Here is a 22,863-nt window from a genome sequence, read left to right on the forward strand (position 1 = left end):
ATCGCGGTTCACAGACAGCCTCAGCTACTTAGTGAGGCCCTAACAACTTAGTGAGACCCTGTTTCAAAATAAAGAATAAAAATAGGGCAGGGGTTGTGGCTTGGAGGTTGAATGCCCATGGGTTCCATTCCCAGACCCACAACAACAAAAAAAAGGAAAATGTCTTATACATATATGAAGAAAGCCCTCTCAAAAAGTAATAAATCAATGTAACTAGCCAGATGTTAACATTAATAAGCCTATAACCTCAGTATTTGGGAGGATGAAAACAGAGGATCACGGGTTCGGTTTGAAGGCAGCCTCATCAATTTACTGAGACCCTTAGCAACTTGGTGAAATCCTGCTTCAAAAAAAATAAATGTCCGGGCGTGGTGGTGCACGTTTATAATCCCAGCATTTGGGAGGCTGAGACAGGAGTAATGCACAGGTTGGAAGCCAGCCTCAGCTACTTAGTGAGGCCCTTTGCAACTCAGTGAGACCCTGCTTCAAAATAAATAATAAGCCGGGCATGGTGGTGCACAATTGTAATTCCCGTACTTAGGAGGCGGAAACTGGAGAATCACGCAGGTTTGAAGCCAGCCTTGCTGGCTTAAGAGACCCTGCTTCCAAATTTATTTATTTATTTATTTATTTATTTATATTAAATATTAGGTCTGGGAGTGTATCCCGGAGGTAGAAGGGTTCCATCCCCAGTACCACCAAAAAAATAAAGAATAAAAGAATAGGGCTGGGGGTGTCACTCAGAAGTACAATGCCCCTGGGTTCCATCCCTAGTACTGCCAAAAAAAAAAAAAAAAAAAAAAAAGTAATAAATAAAAAATGTTGCAGGTGTAGCTTGGAGATAGAATGTCCCTTATTACCAAATGTCCCTAGTTAGTACTAAAAAATAAATAAAAATAGCATTAAAAAGTCTCTGTTAATTCAAATTATCTTAATATAAAACATCCAGTCCAACACAGAGTGGGAGAATACATTTGTATTATATGTATTTCATCAAAGAAAAACAAAGAAAAAAAACCCACAAAACTTCATCAAAGATTAAAGTACATTTTCTTACTGTCAAATTATTAGAATTTGTCAACATTATTTACCACCCCTACCCTTGTACAGTATGATTATGGAACCAGCAAATTCTTAGAGCTACATTATCAAATCATGACCCCTTCCCATGTGCCTGGCTTGGCTTTTCCAAATGCCTACTAGGCATTTCCACTTCAACTTAAGACTTGTTTAAAAAATTACTTCCTCCAAAATATAAACATCCTATTTATGCCAAGGCAATGTTTTTTTCATTAAAATTAATACTTTGTCTTCATCTCCTCTTACTCCATTCCTATTACTCTTTCAGTACTTCATACTTTCCTTTCTAACTACATCCTACCCTGATCTAGTACCATATCAATCAAGCCATCATAGACTACTTAATTATCTGGCTATCTCCAAACTGCCTTCCAATAAATGACTGTCCAATTACTCTACTGCTCAAAGATTTCTAAAATTTCTTGGTGCCAATCAACAAATTCAGTCACATCTATCCAATTTCTAAGTTCTCTAATATTGGTCTCCAATTGGCCTTTCTAATTTAATTATTAGTCCTCTATAGTTGAAGCAAATTGATCACTATTACAATTGTACTTGCTCCTCTTTCTATTTTGAAATTGACTCGTTTTCTGAGCTAACATAAAGTATACTTCCAATTTCTTCCATAAATATAGTGACTACCAATTCTGTTCTATGGTCTGAGAATAAAGGAGAAAATAAAATAAGTAAGACTCTGGTAAAGCAAATCAAAGATATAAACAAAAAATATTTCTAACATCATAATTACTACTGAAAATAAGGAGGTTGAAATGAAGACCTAGATGTACCTGTAAAGAACCCAGTAATTTTTCCCTGAGGCAGAGAAGGCATTAAAAAAGTTCCTGAGAAGCTGGGCGTGGTGGTGCACGCTTGTAATCCCAGCATTCAGGAGGCTAAGACTGGAGGATTGCAGTTCACAGACAGCTTTAGCTACTTAGCAACTCTGGGAGACCCTGTTTCAAAAAAATAAAACAAAACAAAACAAAAAAAACACGACTAAAACACAGGGGCTGGGAGTGTCACTTAGAGGTCGAATGCCCCCTGGGTTCCATCCCCAGTACCGGAAATAAAAAAAAAAAAAAAAGGTTCTGAGGAATGGGTATACAAGAAATACTTCGCATAATAACAAACAGCTTGACTGAAGCTGAGAGAGTACTATTGAACAGCAAGTTACCACATGGATTTTTATTACTATGTGATATACAGCCACTGAATGACTTTAAGTAGAGGAATGGCATGACCTAATTTACATATGCTTTGTGACTTCTGTAAGTGCTGCATGTAGAAAAACAAAAATGTAAATGGAGAAATCATTTAGGAGATCATATCAATCACCTTAAGAGATCTTCTTATAGAGAAATAGAGGAATTTAGTGTAGTAGAGGGAATCAAAAGTTCTAATTTGGCTATGTTAAGTTTATGGTGTCTACCAGACACAGACAAGAAAAGTATCAAGTAAACTGCTGGACAGAGAAGAAAAACTTGGAAATCATTAGCGCACAAATGATATTTCAAGCCACAGAACTACATGATACTATTTATGGAGAATTCAGAAACAAGGACTTAGGAGGAACATAAAACATTCAGATTTAGAGTTGGGAAAGAAAAGCTAGGCAAAGGAGAATAAGAAATGAGTAAAATCACAAAAGCCAAGAAAAAAATGTGTTTGCAAAGAAATAGATGTTCACATGCTGAATGCTGTGGATTAGGTAACTGTCTCTCCAATAAGAGCAATTATGAGTATAAGGACTGCAGCTCAACTGGAATATTGAAAGGATAATGAAAATTAGAAAATGAATTAATGCGTCAAGGTAATTATTTGCAACATATAAATGTAAAATAGAACAGAAAAACAACAGTAAGTGGAAAGAAAGTGTTATGAGGCCAAATATTTTAATATTTTGTTTCTTGAATCTGGAAAACATAACATTTGTTTGCAAACTAAAAACAAAAAGAAAAAAAAAAAGGAAACACCAGTGATGGAGAGTGAGAAGTTGCAAGACTGAGACAGGAGACAGGAGAATCTTAGGTTGCTGAAGCCAGCCTCAGCAGCTTAGTAATACCCTTAGCTACTTAGTAAGATCCTATTTCAAAATAAAAATTAAAAGGGCTGGGGGCATAACTCAGAGACTGCCTCTGGGTTTTATCCCCAGTACCAAAAAATAAGAACAAATTAAAAAAAGAGAATTATAGAAGACTTCTTATATCAATTCAGCACAAAGAAAAGTCACACTCCTCTGACTTCATTCTGTTTTCTCCATAATTCATGTTATCTGTCACTTTGTTTAATATTAAGAATTTGCTTTTTATTTTATAATTAATTTTAGTGTGTGTGGTACTAGGGATGGAACCCAGGGTCCTTCTACCTCCAGATTACAACCCTAGTTTTTTATTTTTTTTATTTTCTAATTTGGAAACTGGGTTTAAGTTGCTGAGGCTGGCTTCAAACCTGTGATTCTCCTGTCTCAGCCTCCCCAGTACTGGGATTACAAACTTGTACCACTAAGCTCAATTTAAGAATTTGTTTATTTATTTATTTATTTATTTATTTATTTTATTCATTTTTTGGCAGTACTGGGGATGGAACCTAAGGGCATTCTACCTCCAAGTTGCACCCCAAACCCTAATTTTTATTCCTTGTTTTGAAACAGGGTCTCATTAAGTTCTAAAGGGCCTCACTAAATAGTAGCTGAGGTTATCCACAAACCACAACCCTCCTTCCTGTCTCAGCCACCCAAATGCTGGAATTATAAGCATGCACCACACCTGGCAAGAATTTGTTTTTTAAATCACTATGTCACTCTCTAGTTGTGATCTCAGCAAATTACCTAACTTCTCTGTATCAAAGACATATGTAAAACAGGCAATACAATCTACTCAAGAACAGGAATATATAAAGCATTTCGTGTGTAGTGAGCAACTCCCATTGGAACATTATCATGTTTAGATTTTCCTGTGTCTTTTCTCAAGTAGAACAAAGGTAATTTAAGCAAAGCCCTTCATAAGCACTGTTGTAGGAATTTATCTATGTTCTAACAATTATTCCACTAAACTAAATTCTAAAGATCAATTTTTAAAATGTAAATTACCTCCATAGTTAATGCTAGACTCCGGTGTATTGGAAATATCTAAGAGTGATCCTATAGAAAGGGAATGCTCAGCTGATGGACGCTTCCGGGGAGGAAAAGGTGACAAGTCCATCTCTCTTGAAAGCTGAGCAAGTGTCTCTTTTAAACGACGTCTTTTACGATTGCTATTTGGGGTATTTAGAGAAAGCAGTGACACTGATTTCTTAAGCTCAGGAGTGTTAGCCTGCAAATAAAAAACACAAGTTCAATTTTATTTCCATGGTTCTTTACTGAGAGAGGAACAAGAGAAAAATATATGATGAATCTGACAAAATCTGGATTTGTCACAGTATTTTTACAATCCTATATTCTACTAGGCAATTCAGAATCTTCATAAACATAAGAGACTGCTCTAATTGTCTAATCCTACAGCTCACTTTTCTCTTCACTGTACCATCACCATTACATATTCATCACCATCTTGTTTACTATCTGCTCCTCCATTAGCCCATACACTCTACAAGGGTAGAGGCCACTCATATTCTCTTCACTCTATCTTAACCATTGAGCAAAGCGACAATATTTCCTGAGTAACACTTGATTTTAAAAGCTTTCTCCCTAAACCTAAAGAATACTTTCTAGATTTAATGAGAGAAATTTTACATTAAGAATGAATCTAAAGAGTACAATATGGTACTTATTTAATAGTGAAGCAATAAATTCATATTTATCTTCAATATTCCATTCAAAATTATTAAATCTTAAAGTAAATCTCTTAAAGCCTGCTATCATTTTGGTGACTATTATTCTTCATTGAGGTCCAGAATGCAGGCTGGATTTTCCTGGCCTACACTGTACTATACAAGTCACCTTTTTAAGTAACATCTTTCTTTAGAATTCATCAATGAATCTTAATCCTTAATAAATACAATCCAAGCTCTTTAACATATTAAAAACTACTTGATTCTGTTTATCTATTAAGCTGTGTCTATTGTTGACTTTTGGAATACTGTGTGTGTGTGTGTGTGTGTGTGTGTGTGTGTGTGTGTGTGTGTGTGATTGGAGATGGAACCCAGGACATTCTTTTTTTTGTGTGTGGTGGTACTGGGGTTCCTGGAAACCCTTCTACCTCCAGGCTACACTCCCAGACCTATTTTATACTTTTATTTGGAAATAGGGTCTCTTAAACCAGCGTGGCTGGCTTCGAACCTGTGCGATCCTCCTTTCTCCACCTCCCAAGAGCGGGGATTACAAGCATGTGCCACTATGCCCAGCTGGAACCCAAGACATTCTACCTCCAAGCTACACCCCCAGCCCTATTTTTTATTCTTTATTATGACACAGGGTCTCACTAAATTACAGAGGTCTTCACAAGTTGCTGAGGCTGGCCATGAATCTGCAATCCTCCTGTCTCAGCCTCCCAACTACTGGGATTACAAGCATGCACCACCACTCCTGGCTTGAAATACTCTTTTTTTAAAGCCATACTAAACTACCTGCTATTTTAATGTACTCTCAAGCTTCCACACCCTCTCGCTCCCATCCATGTTTTAACTTTAATGCCCTTACATGTTAACCTAGTACAGTGGTTCACCATCTTTCAATCCTGCCTGAGTCTCAGAGAGAGAGACCACCTGGAATACATTAATCAATTGTAGCACACACCTCTCTGCATTGTAATTGTTTGCAAATATACCTTTTCCACTAAGGTTCTAAGTTTCTGAACACAGAAATTAATGTAACACAGAATGTCATACACCAGAATAAAGTAGTATCATTATATTGAATGATTTTGCTTAAATGTACATAGAATAAGAATACTGCTTGACAAAATTATTTAATTCTGAACCCCCCTAACATGTCATAAATGATAATATGTATACTAATTATACCATGTTCTCTAAACTTTCTGGATAGAAAAGTATTTTTATACAAGCCAGATAACAAAACAAATACCTAAGAGGCAAAAAAACATACCTTTTCATACAAATACATAGTTTCTCCAGCACGAGCATCCATTTGAATGCTTCCCCAGAACCACTAGAGATAAAAATATTTTAATTAAGAATTTGCCTTAAGAAAGAAGCCAATAGTAAATTATTTTTTTAAAATGTCACATTCTAAAATTACTTGCCTCCTGCTTGACAACATAAAGTTTCTTTGAAGGCTCAAAGGGAAGTTCTTTTACTATATTCTCTTCAACTATAAGGTGAGTACATCTTTCATCACCAACTGGTAAATAGTTACCACCTAAAGAGGAATGCATACAAGCATAAATAAGCCAAACTACTTGTCTCCAAACCAAAACCTTAAAAGAAGTAATTCACTAGGAAGTGACTAAGCAGGCCTAGAGAATAACATATACACGATCTTTATATCATACTAATTTTTACCTTGCATTGTAGTCATTTCTTCCATATTGGTTTTCTCTTCATCTGAAAATCCCAGAAAACTTAAAATGCAATCTTGAAATGGAGGAACTTTAAATTCATTCCTAAAGTCATCAATCCCTGCACAGAAATTCCTAAAAACAAAATATACTGTTCAAAAACCAGCTTTACTTCAACTGTTAGGTATTTACAAATCTGCAAATAATTCAAGAATTTATCAAATCTTGAAAATTAAAAAAATTATCTTGTCCTGAAACAGTCACAAAAACTACAGTTAAAAAAAAACAAAATTGGGCTAGGTGTGGTGGTGCACATTTGTAATCCCAGTACTTAAGAGGCTGAGATATGAGGACCACAGGCTCTTGGTCAGCCACAGCTACTCAGTGAGGCCTTCCATAACATACATTCTGTTTCAAAATAAAGAATAAAAATTCAGAAATAGGGGTAGGAGTGTAGTTCGGAGGTAAAATGCCCCTGGGTTCAATCTGAAAAAAAAAAAAAAAAAAAAAAAAAAGATGCTGGGATGTAGCTCTGTGGTGCAGCATATGCTTAGCATGCAAGAGACCCTGACATTAATCACCATTATCACCAAGTTAAAAATTATGAGTCCTAAAGTCATCCTGGAAGCAACTTCTAACAAAATGTGATAAGTAATCTTTACAAGAAGATTCAAGCACTGATATCATTTTAAACTTTTATTGTATTCCAGGGGTTCTCAAATTTCATGAAATTTTAATGATGAATTACCGCAGCAAGAAATTATGAGGTTAGAAAGCTTAGTAAAACAAAGTAATAAATTAAATTTACTAAATCAATTAAAATATAACTACAAAAACATAAGAAAAAAGTATAATACAATCCAAATACACAACTACAATAAGCTATTACCTAATAATTTCACAATGTTTATGATAATCAAAATATTTAAGCTGGGCATGATGACGCACACTTTTAATCCCAGTACTTGGGAGGCTGACACAGGAGGATCACAGGTTCGCAGCCAGCCTTAGCTACTTAGTGAGACCCTCCGCAACTTAGTGAGACTGTTTCAAAATAAGGAATTAAAAAAAAAAAAAAAAAAAGACAGGGCTGGGAGTGTAGCTCGGAGGTAGAATGCCCAATTTCAATCCCAAGTATCCAAAAAAATGAAAAATTTCACAAAGTAAAATCCACAAATACTACAAACGTTTTTCTATTTTTAATTTTTAATACTTTATTTCCTAGATGGGAAAAAAGATGGACTTAATTTTTTATATATTATCTATGAATTCAGGTTGTCATATGTGTTTATCATTAAAACATAAGTTGAATTCACAACACAAACTACTGAATTTGTGTATACTTACTGTTCATTTCGCCTTTCCCAAGCCTTATAAATCCAATCTGGCTTCATAATTGGTGTACCCAAACTCACGGCAACCTAAAAATATTAAATACTAATTCCAATGAATTTTCATCTCAAATAACATTCAAAGAAGTTCAAATAATTATATATTTATATGTACATAAACATACACACATATACACTTTTTAGGACAGTTTTAGATTATCATTCATCTACTTTGTAACAATACAAAGAAAAATTAACAGGAAAACTAGCAATCATAAAACTTAATTAAAATAACTTTAAAACAAGTGTTTTAAACGTCCAAACTCCTTACTTAATTTTAAATAAATATGTCTTTACCAAGTTCATCTTCAGTAAATTTCTATTTTTTATGTTTACTGCCATAAAAGTACTGACAAACACAGCACTAAAGAAGGGAGCATCTAAGTCATTATACCTTCAATGTAAGTTAGAAAGTTTAAAATCTATAAGCTTTCTTTTTCGTACAAAATAGAAGGCATCTTTCTCAAGCTAGAAATTTCCCCTCAATCTGGCATTTTTAATATTAAGATTACCCTAAAATTACCACTTGCTACATAAATACATTGAAGGAACGTAGGAACAAATGACAAAGTCTTGCAATGATATTCAACTACAAATTTAAATTAAGATTTCAATCCCAATAAAAGCACCTTCCCTTGTTCTCCTAAAATTTCCACAAGTTAAATCATAGAACCATTTTTACAAAAACAGAGCTCTGTTCTTACAAACCCATTTGGACAAGAGTAAAATATCTGCTTCCCATTCTTGACCCCCTTATCACCATCACTCATAGTAACCTTTGCTAATATTCATCTGCCCATTCTTCTACCAACTCTTGAAATCCTATTCCTCTTTAAAGAACACCTAACTCCAGGTTCCACTGCCTCCTTCAAACCTAAGGGAACACCTTGCCATAACCTAAAACTTTTACTCAGAGCAAAAATTAATTTCTAATCCTCAATAAGTTGTGGGAAAAATACAGAAGGGTACTACTATAAATCCATCCCCAAATATTACTATATTAAAACACACAAAATACTATGAATTACATACCCTAAATTTTTCGCCTTGTGTACAATTTGCCACCAAATGTGTAACTTTTGAATTAAAGTCTTTTCGAATAACTCCACCCATATGATGGACCAGTGTCACCAATCTGACCTCAAAAAAAAAAATTAAGCAACAATGACATTGATTAATCTGAACAAAATTTTAAACTATCTTAAAATTCATTTAGCACATCCTATTTTCTATTTATGAGGTACATACAAGATTTTTATACAATATTAAATTATATAGCCAGGCGTGGTGGCGCACACTTGTAATCCCCGCGCTTGGGAGGCTGAGACAGGAGGATCTCACGGGTTCGAAGCTAGCCTCAGCTACTTAGTGAGGCTTTCAGCAACTTAGTGAGACCCTGTTTCCAAATAAAATATAAAAAAGGTCTGGGAGTATAGCCCGGAGGTAGAAAGCCTCTGGGTTCCACCCCCCAGTACCACTAAAAAAAAAAAAAAAAAAAATGTCAAATAATGATTAGTTTGCCTACTGCTGATTATAGAGATAAGCTTAATACAGACATCTCAAACTAAGTAAAACAACTGGTTTTCATACTTCCTAAAACATTTTTAAATACCAGGTTACATCACATCAACACTCTTCTCACAAAATTATAATCATCAGGTCCAACATGCAATATATTGTGAACCAAAGCAAAACATTTCCGTGACTTCTCTAGGGCAGTAAGAATAGTTTGAAGACTGAACCTGGGCCAGACATGGTGGCCCACACCTGTAATCCCAGTACTTGGGAAGCTGACATAGGAGCATTGCAAGTTCAAGAATAGTCTCAGCAACTTAAAAGAGACTCTCAGCAACCTAGTGAGATCCTGTTTCAAAATGAAAACTTAAAAAAAGGATGGGGTATCAGAGATAAAATTGCCCCGGTTCAAACCCCAGTATCACAAAAAGAAAAAACAAAAAGTCTAGACCTATATAATGAAAATTGCAGTTGGTTAGTAAAAAATTCAAATAACTACTGTAGCTGATATGATACTTAACCAGAATTAAAAAGATTAGATAATTTTTTCTATTACTTCCATACCAGCCTTCCTACACAAAACATTCATTTATTTACAAGGCTTTTAAATTTTTGTTTTTTTATGAAATTAAAAACCTGATGTAGTCATTTTATTTTCTCCTCTAATATTTTAAAAATAAAGTCATAACACACACAAAAAAAGCCAACTTTATTCTGCTGGGAACAAAATTTCTTTGAATAGACTTTATTACTTTATAATACTTACTAGTTCTTCTTTCTTCCTGAATCCAGTAAAGCATAATACTAGATTTATCATACTTGTACAATACAGTGGACGACAAGAAAATGGTAACGGCTGAAAAATAACAAGTTTTAAATCTATAAGCTTTCTTTTTCATACAAAATAGAAGGCATCTTTCTCAAGCTAGAAATTTCCCCTCAATCTGGCATTTTTAATATGCACAAAATGTAGCAGAAATTCAGATTTGCAAGTTTCACAACAAAAAAATATTTCCAGCTGGGCATGGCAGCATACGGATGTAATTCCAGTCTTTGGGGGTCTGAGAAAGGATTAGTAGCAGGTTCCAGGCTAGCCTCAGCAACTTAGTGAGAACCTGTTCCAAAATTAAAATTTAAAAAAAGAGGGAATGAGGTGTAGCTTGAGGTAGAATGCCCCTGGATTCAGTCCTTAGGACCAAAAGAAGGCAAAAGGTACAGTGGCACATGACCCTAATCCCATTACCTCTAAAAGGCTGTGATTCAAGGATCATAAATACAAAGCCAACCTCAGCAATTAGTGAAACCCCATCTCAAAATAAAAATAAGAAGGGCTGGGGATGTCACTCAGTGGTAATGAAACTTGGTACAACCCCAATGTCCCTCCCCACAAAAAAGAGAAAGGTAAAAGCAACAAAACTAAATAGGTACTAAATGTACTAAAACTCTTATTAAATTGAAATGTTACATAAAGACAAAGAGCAGAGCTGGGCATAGTGGTACACACTTGTAATTCCAGCATTCAAGAGGCTAAGATTGGAGGATGGTGGCTCGCCAACAACCTCGGCTACTTGGCGAGGTTCTTCACAAACCAGTGAGACCCTATTTCAAAAATAAAACGACTAGCTGGGCGTCATGGCACACACTTGTAAGACAAGAGGATCACGCAGGTTCAAAGCCAACCTTGCTAGCTTAAGAGACCCTATTTCCAAATAAAATATAAAATAGGTTTGGGAGTGTAGCCCGGAGGTAGAAGGGTTCCATCCCCAGTACCACCCCCCCAAAAAAAATAAATAAAAAGACGAGAAAAATAGGGCTGTGGGTGTCGCTTGGAGGTACAATGCCCCTGGGTTCCATCCCCAGTACCACAAAAATAAATAAATAAAAATAAAGAGTAAAATTGTTTTCTAATTTTATATTGTGTACTTTCTGATAAAAATAGAAATGTAATATAAGTTCTGTGTGGAGAAAAATTAAATTTATGTATGTGTATATATTTCTAGAACCCAAATTATCTCTTCCAAGCTATTTCAAGTAGTGAATTATGTGCTTGTATATGTTTATTCATATACAATATTGTCATTAATTTTCAAAGGCCTTTGACAGTCACTACTAAAGTTTATAATAGAATTAAAGAATGAGAATAGCCAATATAGAAACTACATACTCAACAATTAATATTTCTCTATAAATTTTCATAAAATTTATTAATAAACTTTAACCCTGAAAAATCATTACAAATGCATGTAGTTTCTTACCTCTCCTTTTTGTGCACAGTTTAATACAACTGGTGGTCCAATAATTCTACAATCAGCTTTGTATAAGTCATTAAAGACAGAATCCTGGAAATCCATGACTACGAACACATTCTCAAATTCCGAGGAATCCAAACTTTCAAATTCTTGCACTGAGTCCATTGTTGTGCAGGGTACTTTAATTTCCTTAATTTTTTATAAGGTTAGAAATACAAATTTATATAATAAAAATTAACTCCTGACTCTAAATGAAACCTGAAAAACAATCAATTCCCTATTGACATTAACATCTTTGTTTTTAAATTTGTACAAAAATCTTGAGTTTTAAATCATTCAATAATCAACATTACATGAAATATTGAAAAACTACTTTACTTATTTACGTTTGTATGTATACATATCTCCATTCATATTAAGACCATAAGTTTTAAAAATCAATTATTGTAAAAGGACAAGCTTCTGATTTATTACTTAGTAGTCATCACAAATAATCTAACACGCATATTGGGTTCCATAAAATTAGAATGCTAATTTTTTAAATGCATCCATTTTGATTGTTAAGACACATTAGAAAGATAACCACTATTTTTTTGTTCTGACCAAAAAAATGATACCATACATACAGTTCTTCCTGCCCAAGTAAACTATCTTCAGAAAAAAAATTTATAAAAGCATTTAACATTTATAAAGACTATAGATTAATATAATCACCACATATACAGAAAGAGAAAGATGTAAGATATGTAGGCAGCTTCAGCATGGCAAGCATAGAATATAAAAAGATATTACTTATAATGACTTGTAGTTAATACTATATACCTACAAAAAAAGAAATGAAGATACTAAACAGTTCCTGTGTTAAAAGAACAGAACCATTTAAAAGAAAATTCTAAGCCAAGCATGAGGATCTCAGGTTTGAGAGGAGCTTCAGCAATGTATCAAGACTCTCAGCAACCTAATAAGATGGTTTCAAAATAAAAAGGAATGGGGGTATGGCTCAGAGGTAGAACGCCCCTAGGTTAAATCCACATACACACACATCCTGGTGTGGTGTGCCTGTAATCTCAGTACTTGAGAGGCTGAAATAGGAGGATTGCAGGTTTGAAGCTAGCCTTGGCAATTTACTGAGGCTTTCAGCAACCTAGTGAGACCCTGTTTCCAAATAAGAAAAAAAATCGGGCTGGGGGTGTAGCTCAGAGGTAGAATGCCTCTGGGTTCAATCCTCAGAACAACAACAAAAAAAAAAAAAGAGAGAGAGAGAGAAAATTCTGAAAGGGTAAATAAATTATTTGAGCTTAATTTACAAGGCTGGAGTGATGGGTTGAATCACATACCCCTGATATTAAGCTTGAACCCTAACCCAGAATGAAGAATGTGTCTTTATTTATTTATTTTTTTGGTGGTACTGGGGGTGAAACCCAGAGGCTTTCTACTTCCGAGCTATACTCCCAGACCCATTTTATATTTTATTTGGAAACAGGGTCTCACTAAGTTGCTGAGAGCCTCACTAAGTAGCTGAGGCTGGCTTCCTCCCAAGCTGGGGCGGGGGGGGGGGGAGATCACAAGCCTGCTGCCACCACGCCCAGAAACAATGTGTCTTTATTTAGATCCCCAAGGGCTTTAAAAAAGTAATTAAGTTATATTAGGTCAAATGGGTGGGCCTTAACCCAATCTGACCATACCAGAAAGATGCACATACATAGAAAATAACGGCCGTGTGCAGGCATACAGCAAGAGGCTGTCCGCAAACCAATGAGAGGTATCAAAAAATACTAAATTAACTAACATCCTGATCTTGAAACTCTAGTTCCAGAACTGTAAAACAAATTCTTGTTAAATTACTCAGTATGTGGTTATTTTATTCTAGTGGCCCTAGCAAACTAATATCACTGAATTAAGGAAACAAATGTTTCATATGCTATAATTACCAATTATTGTGATTTATAATTTTGGCAATACAATAAGAATTTAGGCTACATATAAAATTAATGAGAAAAAGGATGCCAAAAATTTTAAAAAGCCAGGAGTGGTGGAGCACACATTTAATTCCAATACAAAAGAGGCTGAGACAGGAGTATCACAGGTTCTTGGCCAGCCTAATCTACTTAGTGAGGCCCTCGAAAACTTAGCAAGACCCTGTTTCAAAATAAAAAATAAAATAGGGTTGGCGGTATAGCTCAGAAGTAGAATGCACCGGGTTTAATCCTCAGCACTGAAAAAAAAAAGAAAGAAAAGAAAAGAAAAGAGAGAAAGAAAGAGCCAGGTCTTTGTACATGTTATACCATTTAACATTAATAATAAAGTTCTTATAAATTTGGCATTATTCAAAATAGGAAGTTACAGTTTTATGTTTCAAAAACACCCAGATTTTAAAATAAGCAGAAAATACTTTCTATTTGTCTAGCTTCAGAGTGAACAAAATACACCTTGTTCCTATTTCCCATCACCATGAAGTGAAATAATTTAACCAAGGGAAGTGCAACATGCCACATGCAATGAGATGCTTGACCTACCATATTAATAACACTTTTTATTAATTTTTCATCCGATTTCCCAGGACTACTTTCTTTTATCTTTATAACAGGGACTTCCATTATTTTAATAGTCTGTGGAAGAGAGACTTAAAGTTTAATTTAAGAAAAGCTATAAAACTACTTATATAGCAATGGAGGAAAACTTCCCACTTTTAGAAGTTAATTGTAAATCAAAGTTCCATACCTTTAAGGCTTTTATAAGTTCTTCTTGTTTGCCAGCTTCTTGAACCATTATCACTCTTGTTTCAATCTGAGGCATTTCTTCTGTTAAAATTTAAAATGTTGATTATCAAGTACCAACATCACAATCAATAATTCCTAATCCTTCTCTTGATTATATCTGGTATGTCTTTTATCTTTAAGGAGACTATAACCTTCTCTAAAACTAAAATGACTTAATTTCCAATTATTTATTTACTTATTTATATGTGGGTTTGGGGATGAAACCCAGGGGCATTTGACCTCGGAACTACACCCCCTGCCCTATTTTTTATTCTTTACTTTGAAACAGGGTCTTACTAAGTTGCAGAGGGCCTCACTAAGTAGCTGAGGCTGTCCATGAACCATGAGCCTCCGCTCTCAGCATGTGCCACCACACCCGGCTTAATTTCCAATTTAGTAGAAAAAATACTTGTCCATATATCACTTTAGAAAAAGAAAATTAGTGGAGCATGGTGGCCCATGCCTGTAATCCCAATACTTGGGAGGCTGAAACAGGAGGACCACAGTTCAAGACCAGCAGGATAAATCAGCAAGACCATTTCAAAATACAAAATGAGCTGGGGGTGTAACTAAAAGGTAGAATGCCACTGGATTCAATTCCCAGTACCAAAAACATATAAACAAAAAAGGCCTGGGATATAGCTCAGAGGTAGAATGCCCCTGGGTTCAATACCCAGCACCATAAAAAAAGAAATAAATGTCCCCTCCTCTCAGAAATTATTAACCTAAGCAGTAAGCAGAAAAATGTAGTGAAGGGATTCTACCATATTTATTCAATACCTGTACTCTAGCATAAGTTATTATAGTAATAAAACATTATCAGTCATAAAAAATTGCTAGTCAATAAATGTAAAATTAAAATAGCAATTCAGTGTTTTTAAAGCAGTTAATAAATTTACCTTCAATATATGAAGTAGATCCAATGAATACATTTTCCTTGGAAGTTTCAGTAACTTTAGAATCGAAAATGGAAGAGTTGGCCAAGCTAGTCCTCCCAGTAGTGAATGTTAATACACTACTGTCCGCCATTGTTCTATTCTTTGATGGCTGAATAAAAATACATGAAACAAACATGATCACTATACAAATTAAGCATTAGAGGCTCTACTTTTATATCTACAATTTATAAAAAGTATTATCCATTCTCTTAATTTACAGCAAGTCACTCTACTTCTCTAAATCTCACATTTCCTTTGATAAAGTAAAGATACTAATATTTGACTCCTAGGAATATAGTAAGAATTTAAAAACGTATCAAAAACACAGAGAACATTACTTGACATAATAAACATACAAATAGTACACATATTATCCTACATCACTCAATGCCTCTGCCCCAACCAACTTATATTTCCTATACTCATTATATTAGATATTCCTATATATTATACATATATATCTCTATATATTCATTAATAACACCACCATAACAGCCACCTCCATCAATAATCCCAGCAGAAAATATGGAATCCATTCTTATCTCTATTTCAGTCTCCTTTGCCAAAATTCCTATCAATCCAATCTCAAGTATCTCCAGAACCTGGCCTCTCTTCTCTATGCCCAATGCCACAATTGCTGTTTAGCCAAATACAATTTCAAATAATTGTATCATCAATTTCTCAGAAAATCACTCTCCATGTGGCTTTTTGGGATACGGTTCTAAACACAAATGGGACCATATCACTATCATAACAACTTCCATAAGCACTACTTCTTATATGACCAAGTCCAAATTTACCATCAAGTTTACAATTTAGTTCCATTCTAACTATTCAGACACATTGCTTGTAAATACCCATCTGTATACAATCTATGCTCCAACATTAATGAATTTCTCAGCTTTGTTCAAACCCAAATTACATGTACTTGATAACTATTTACATTTAATAGTGCTACCTCTCCACCTAGCATGTCTTCCAACCTTCAATCCATGACTTGACTCACCTTTTATAGATCTGTTTTGTGACACTGGGAATTGAACCCAGAGAGGGTTCTGCCATTGAGCTACCCATAGCCCTTTTTTAAAACAAGGTCTCGCTAAATTACTGCACACTGGCTGGCACTGAACCTGTAATCCTTCGGTCTCAGCCTCCAAAGTATTTGGATTATAGGCATGTGCCACTCTACCTGGCTGCCCTTTATGGATTTCCCAGAACCTCTTATGTATAACTGGACTGCTTCCTTATCAGTTATTTTCTTATTACTTTACAAACATTTCTAAAATTTTTTGGCGGGTACTGTGGATTGAACCAGGGGCAATCTACTTTCAAGCCTTTTATTTTTTGTTTTGAATCTGCTGTACCCCCCCCCCCACACACACACACACGTACAGAGAAAAGATTGCATGGTAAATCAGTAACTTACAGCCAATAATCAGACTACAAACTGAAATACCTTAGTCGCTTTTTTCACATTTATGTAATCCAAAAGCTTTTTAGAATGAACACATTAGGGAGTGGGAGTTATCTCAACGTTAAGAGGATTGCCTAGTATATCATAGGCCCTGGGTTTGATCACAACACAATAATTAAACACAATGTTCACAACCCCATACTTCTTTTTCATCTATGAATAGCTTCAAGAAGCTTCTGACTAAATATACTATAATCCAGGAATCCTTTTAAATAAATACTCTCTTTAGTTTTCCTACATTCAGATTTTTTAGGCAGTCATCTTACAGAGTGAAGGACCAAAATGTGATGGTGGTATTATTAATAATTATTTTTAAATAGCTACTTAAAGCTTAATACGTAGCAAATATTGTCCTAAATTTTGCACTTGTTTTTATTTAATGTCTGCAGGGATTCTTAGAGGTAGGGCCTATTCCTATCTCCAGTTTAGGGCTAAGAGTGGTAAGACGATTCAAAACCGAAGCTGATTTAAAGAGGCTCTGCTTTAACCACTAAACCATCTACATCTGTGGCCAGGAAAGGGCGGAGAGGATGGCCTCGCTTTTATATTTAAAAGCTAAAAACTAAACTTCCTGCGAGGAAGAAGCCAAGAATCCTAGAGAAAAACCACTAATGCTGAGATAAACCCCCAAAGGCTGCAGCTGCCGACCAAACCCTTTCCCAGCTCCAGGCTTCACCCCCTCCCGCTCCCGGGGGCGGCGTGCGGGCGCCGGGGGCGGGGTGCCGGGGCGCGGGCTCTGGGGTGCAGGGTGCCCGGCAGGGGCGCGGGCTGCGGGGCGCCGGGGGCGGGGCTGGGTGGGGCGCGGGCTGCGGGCCGCCGCGGACCCCGCTGGGTGGGGTGCGGGCTGCGGGGCGCAGGGCCCTCTTCCCGCACTCGGACAGCCCCCGCGGCTGCGGCGACGCTGGCCACTCTCGCCTTCCCCACCGCCCCTCCGAGTCCTCACCATTCAAAAATAAGTCCTGGAGATCCACCTCTTCAGGCTCCTCTCACCGAAACCCGCATCCCGCGCCGCGGCGGCCACCTCCGATTCAAAAACCCGACCGCTCTCTCGGTGAGCCATGCGGATTGGCGCGTGATGTCAACCTCCTCCTCATAGGCTGGAGTCCCCGGAAGCACAGTGATTGGTCGTTGTTCAATGCCCGCCTCCCTCGGCTGCCCATTGATTGGTTGTACGTGTGTTTCAAATAAGCCCAACGGCTGGGCCTTCGGGAAGCCTGGCGTGTGGAGAGAAATGCCCGGATGTGACCAGGAGGCGGCGGTCGTGGATTCCTAGCTCCGCTGCGAGCAGCAAGTGTTTCTGTGGCTACCGCTTGTTTACTCAGTAAACATCTCTTTTCCTGAGGAACGTTTGAACGGATTCTCACCACCACCACACCCAACTTTTTTTTTTAAAGCCACCGAATTCTTTGATATTTTTTTTAAAGTAATATAAATTTGCATTTGAACAAGGGAAAAATATACGACGAGATTCTAGAATCTCCTGGAGTTAATTAAGTTGCTTCCTCGCAGGGCACACGCTTGTCAACCCAGCATTTGGGAGGCTGAGACAGGAGGATCCTGTTCAAGGCCAGCCTCAGCTACTTAGTGAGGGCTTGTTTTGAAATCACGGATAAAAAATTGAGCTGGAGTTGTAGCTCAGAGGTAGAATGCCTCTGGGTTCAATCCCCAGTGCTACAAAAAAAAAAAAAAAAAAAAAAAAAAATGCTTCCTTGCTGTCCCCCTTCTCCAACCTGAAAACATTTGTTTTCTTCTGAAGTCCAGCAAAGAGTTAGCAAGCTTTTCCCATTTGACATTGCTATTCTGAAAACAAGTTTTATTTTTCTGCGTTTTTTAAATATAATGCTATATAATGCAGTGTCTTAAGAAAAACAGTCAGAGCATGGTGGCAAACTCCTGATACATGGAAGGCTGAGGCTGCAGGATCCTTGAGTCGAGTCCTGCCTGGGCAGTTTATGGAGACCCTTCTCAAAAAAAGGGAGAGAGGGAGATAAACTATTGCAAGAACCCTAAATCCCAATAAGAGGAGGAAAAATTGTACTTTGAAATGAAACATAAGAATATGATAGATTTGGGGGATTGACACTTTTTACTTACTGTGTCAAGCAACCTTAGAGTACTTGAAGAATTATAATGCAGTCCACAAAATAAGTGATGTAGTCCGTAAGTCCCAAATTCTCTACTTCAATGTTTATACTCTGCCCTTCATTATAATGTTGTAAAAGAAAAACAGTATTTGAAATGTCCTTTTGGAATGTGCCTGTATAAAACGTGGGTGTGTCCAGCATTCCAAAAATTCTCCTCACTGGAAATATATTAAGCTACTGTGGAAAGCAGACCTACTGCCTTTGTGCACTGCTTCCAGTTACACTGGCCATCAAAATCATTAGATTTCTAACAAAAATCTAATTCACTGTGAAGGGTATCATTGTAGGGAGTTTAGGCTCACCTAACAAAAGCTACACTTACTTTCAAGGGATATGTGGCAGTTTGACTAGCAAATAAACAGGCAATGCAATCTTCTTCACTCTCTCAGGCCTTCATGTACTCAGCAAATACTGGCAAATATTGCCAGATAGTCATTGTGCTTGGGGAGGATACAAAGATGAATTAATGAGGCAGACACCTGCCTCTCAGGACCCAACAATTTAGAAGTATTAGCAGGTAAGTAAATGATTACAAGGCAAGGGAGAGAAGAAAGAAAATGAATATATATTGATAGATACTAAGCACTTTGCCTTATTTAATCCTTAAAACAGCCCATGATTAGTCATCAGTAGCCCCATATTAACACAGTCCTCTCCTATGAGTATCAGAAGGAGAAATAAGACAGGCAAGCTAGCTCTCAGTCTTACAGTTAACAGCCATACTATAAAATTAGAGGTTAGAAGGTGTATCAGTTTTTAACACTAAGAGATGGGACACTAGAAGAACCATCTCAGCCTTTGAAATTATGTGGTCAGCAGATATGCCAACTCTGAAAATAACAATATTAGATACCCATGCGGTGGCATGCGACTGCAGTCCCAGCTATGTGGGAGTCTGAAGCAGAAGAATAGCAAATTCAAGGCCAGCTTGGGCAATTTATGGAGATCCTGCCTCAAAGGAAAAAATATAAAGGGCTGGGGATGTAACTCAGTGATAAAGCATCCTTGAGTTCAACCCCTAGTACTGAAGACTATTGCAGGTGAGGACAATTCCAGGTGGTAAGGGGCACCAGTGTGTATAGAATAAGCATTTTTAAAAGCCCACAATTACCTTTACCTTATTAGCACAGTAAAACACACCTCTAGGTGGAGATTTAAAATGGTAAGGAGACTTCAATACATTAAGAAGCATGATAAGGGGAGCACAGGGCTGACCAAAGCTCCTACCGAGACCAAGGCCCTATCTACCCCTGGGTGTCATAAGAGCTATTCTCCTTTGTCCTTTGACTCTGCCTGGGGTTTCTGTCCCCCAAGTGCTGTCTCCCTTCTGGGTCAAGCAGGAGTCCCTAAAAATGTCTTGCCTGTGTTCAATTCTTTTTGGGTCCAGTGTTTATTTCTATAACTTTGGTGGCTTCTTAGCTCATCTGGGAGTAGCAGGTGCTTCTGTGGCTACCGCTTGTTTACTCAAGTAAACATCCTATTTCCTGAAAAAACTTTTGAATGAATTCTCCCACCATCAACCCCAAATATTAAAAAAAAAAAACACCAAGCCAGGCGTGGTGGTGCATACTTGTAATCCCAGTACTTGGGAGACTGAAACAGGACGATCACAGGTTCGCCACCAGCCTCAGCTACTTAGTGAAACCCTGCACCATTTAGTGAGACCTTGTTTCAAAATAAAGAATACAAAATAGGGCTGAGGTATAGCTCAGAGGTGGAAAGCCCTGGGTTCAACCCCCAGTACTCATCCAGGCTCTCAGCAACTTAGTGAAACCCTGTTTCCAAATAGAAAATAGGTCTGGGGTGTAGCTCAGAGGTAGAAGGCCCCTGGGTTCCATTTGTAGCGCCAAGAGAGAACCACCAAATCCTTTAAGTTTCTGATTTTTATTTGGTGACAATGTAACAAATGAAAGCTGTATGGTGCCACAGGTCTGTTTCCAAGTAAAAATTGGCCTGAGGATGTAGCTCAGTGGTAAAATGTTTCTAGATGCAATAAATAATACTTTTTGTAAATAAAAAATGCTTTATATTTACAAAAAAGTAAATAAATAATAGAATACAAATATAGAATTTCAGGAAAGGTTTGAGTAATTTGCCCAAGTTCACCTAGTAAATGTTATAATTTCTGGGCTCTGCAGCAGAGCCCAGAAATAATGGATGAATATAAAAACAAAAAGCCTGTATAGATCTGTCTGTAGGCTCCATGGAAGCAATGTGTAGGGAAGAATATCAGATAACTGTGAATTTAAGATGACTATTTGTCACCAAACTGCATCTAGCATGAAGTAAAACAGAATCTCTAATCTTTACATCTTTGTAGTTTTAACGACTAGCACTACAAACGCAAATATGGAACATTGCTCTTTAGTAAACACAGTGGTCTTCACATGCATGTACCAAGTAAATATTTCTAGAGTGAATGAGCTAAATCCAAGGATAACCATATTCATTGGAAAGTTGGATGTTCTGGGTAATGTATTAATAAATTATCCACTCAGTGACTGTTGAGCACCCCGTTAAACACTGTGCTAGATCTGAGAATACAGCTGTGCCAAGACAGACATGGACTTTGTCATTGTGACACTTACCTTATAAAAGAGGAGCTACATGTAGGATAAAATATTATCTTACACATAGGTTTTTATAGAATTTGAATATATGAAAAAATAATGAAAATAATTTATTCTTTTTTTGTGTGGTACTGGGGGTGGAACCCAGGGGCTTTTCTACCTCCAGGCTATACTCCCAGACCTATTTTATACTTTATTTGGAAACAGGGTCTCACTAAGTTGCTTAGAGCCTCACTAAGTAGCTGAGACTGGCTTCGAACCTGTGCGATCCTCCTGTCTCAGCCTCCCAAGCACTGGAATAACAAGCATGCACCACCACACCCAGCAAAAGTAATTTATTCCTACTGGTCCAGAAACTCTCTCAGGTGTTTTAGTGCTTCAGGATCAGCATAATGGCAGTTTTTTTTAATTAATATATTTAAATGGCATAGACAATTGGGCAGAGTGGCATCTTAACCTTGAATTTTTAAAAAATAAATCGCTGAGCCTGGTGTGGTAATACACATCTGTGATCGCACTTACTTTGGAGGCTGAACCAGGAGGATTGCAAGTTCCAGGCCAGTTTGGGTGACTTAATGAAATTCTATCCTAAAACCTTGAAGAAGAAGAAGAAGAAGAAGAAGAAGAAGAAGAAGAAGAAGAAGAAGAAGAAGGAGGAGGAGGAGGAGGAGGAGGAGGAGGAGGAGGAGGAGGAGGAGGAGGAAGAGGAAGCAGCTATCATCCCAGTACTTAGGAAACTGAGACAGGAGGCTCATAGCTCCAAGACAAGGCTCAGCAACTTAGTGAGTTCTTGTTAAAATTTTTTAAATAAAAAATTTAAAGGGCTGAGAGTTTGGCTTGGATAGAATGCCTCTGTGATTGATCCCAGTACCAATAACAGTGATGATGGTGATGTTGGCTGGGAATATAGTTCATTGGTAGAGCACTTGCCTAGCATATGTGAGGCCCTGGGTTCCATTAGTACTGAAAAGTAAAAAATAAATAAAGCACTGGTAGTCACTTGTTTACTTGCTGTTAAGCACTCGAAAATTCTCAGAGTATGTATAGGAAACAGTAAATGATTCACTGTGGCTGAATGTAATATAGATAAAGGAAAGAATGGAAGACTCAAGAAAGCTAGGTTAGAAGGAACTTAGAAGAGACCGGGCGTGGTGGCGCACGCTTGTAATCCCTGCGGCTGGGAGGCTGAAACAGGTGGATCACACAGGTTCAAAGCCAGCCTCGGCTCTTTAGTGAGGCTCTCAGCAACTTAGTGAGACCCTGTTTCTAAAATAGAAAATAGGTCTG

At 37.0% G+C, this 22,863-nt stretch overlaps 1 protein-coding gene across 1 annotated transcript in view; it reads right to left on the reverse strand.

Moving 5' to 3' along the window:
- Positions 1–15,479, reverse strand: part of ECT2 (epithelial cell transforming 2) — a gene marked incomplete at both ends in the record, with an annotated part of 61,078 nt that extends 45,599 nt beyond the window's left edge. The window contains 11 exon segments of the mRNA XM_080696883.1: positions 4,169–4,391; positions 6,125–6,187; positions 6,282–6,397; positions 6,541–6,671; positions 7,884–7,957; positions 8,960–9,067; positions 10,209–10,298; positions 11,698–11,880; positions 14,208–14,300; positions 14,413–14,492; positions 15,350–15,479. Coding sequence (XP_080553009.1) covers positions 4,169–4,391; positions 6,125–6,187; positions 6,282–6,397; positions 6,541–6,671; positions 7,884–7,957; positions 8,960–9,067; positions 10,209–10,298; positions 11,698–11,880; positions 14,208–14,300; positions 14,413–14,492; positions 15,350–15,479 — 1,291 coding nt within the window.
- Between the last annotated feature and the right edge of the window lie 7,384 nt (positions 15,480–22,863).

Source organism: Muscardinus avellanarius (assembly GCF_963383645.1).
Source record: "Muscardinus avellanarius genome assembly, chromosome: 5".
NCBI lineage: Eukaryota > Metazoa > Chordata > Mammalia > Rodentia > Gliridae > Muscardinus > Muscardinus avellanarius.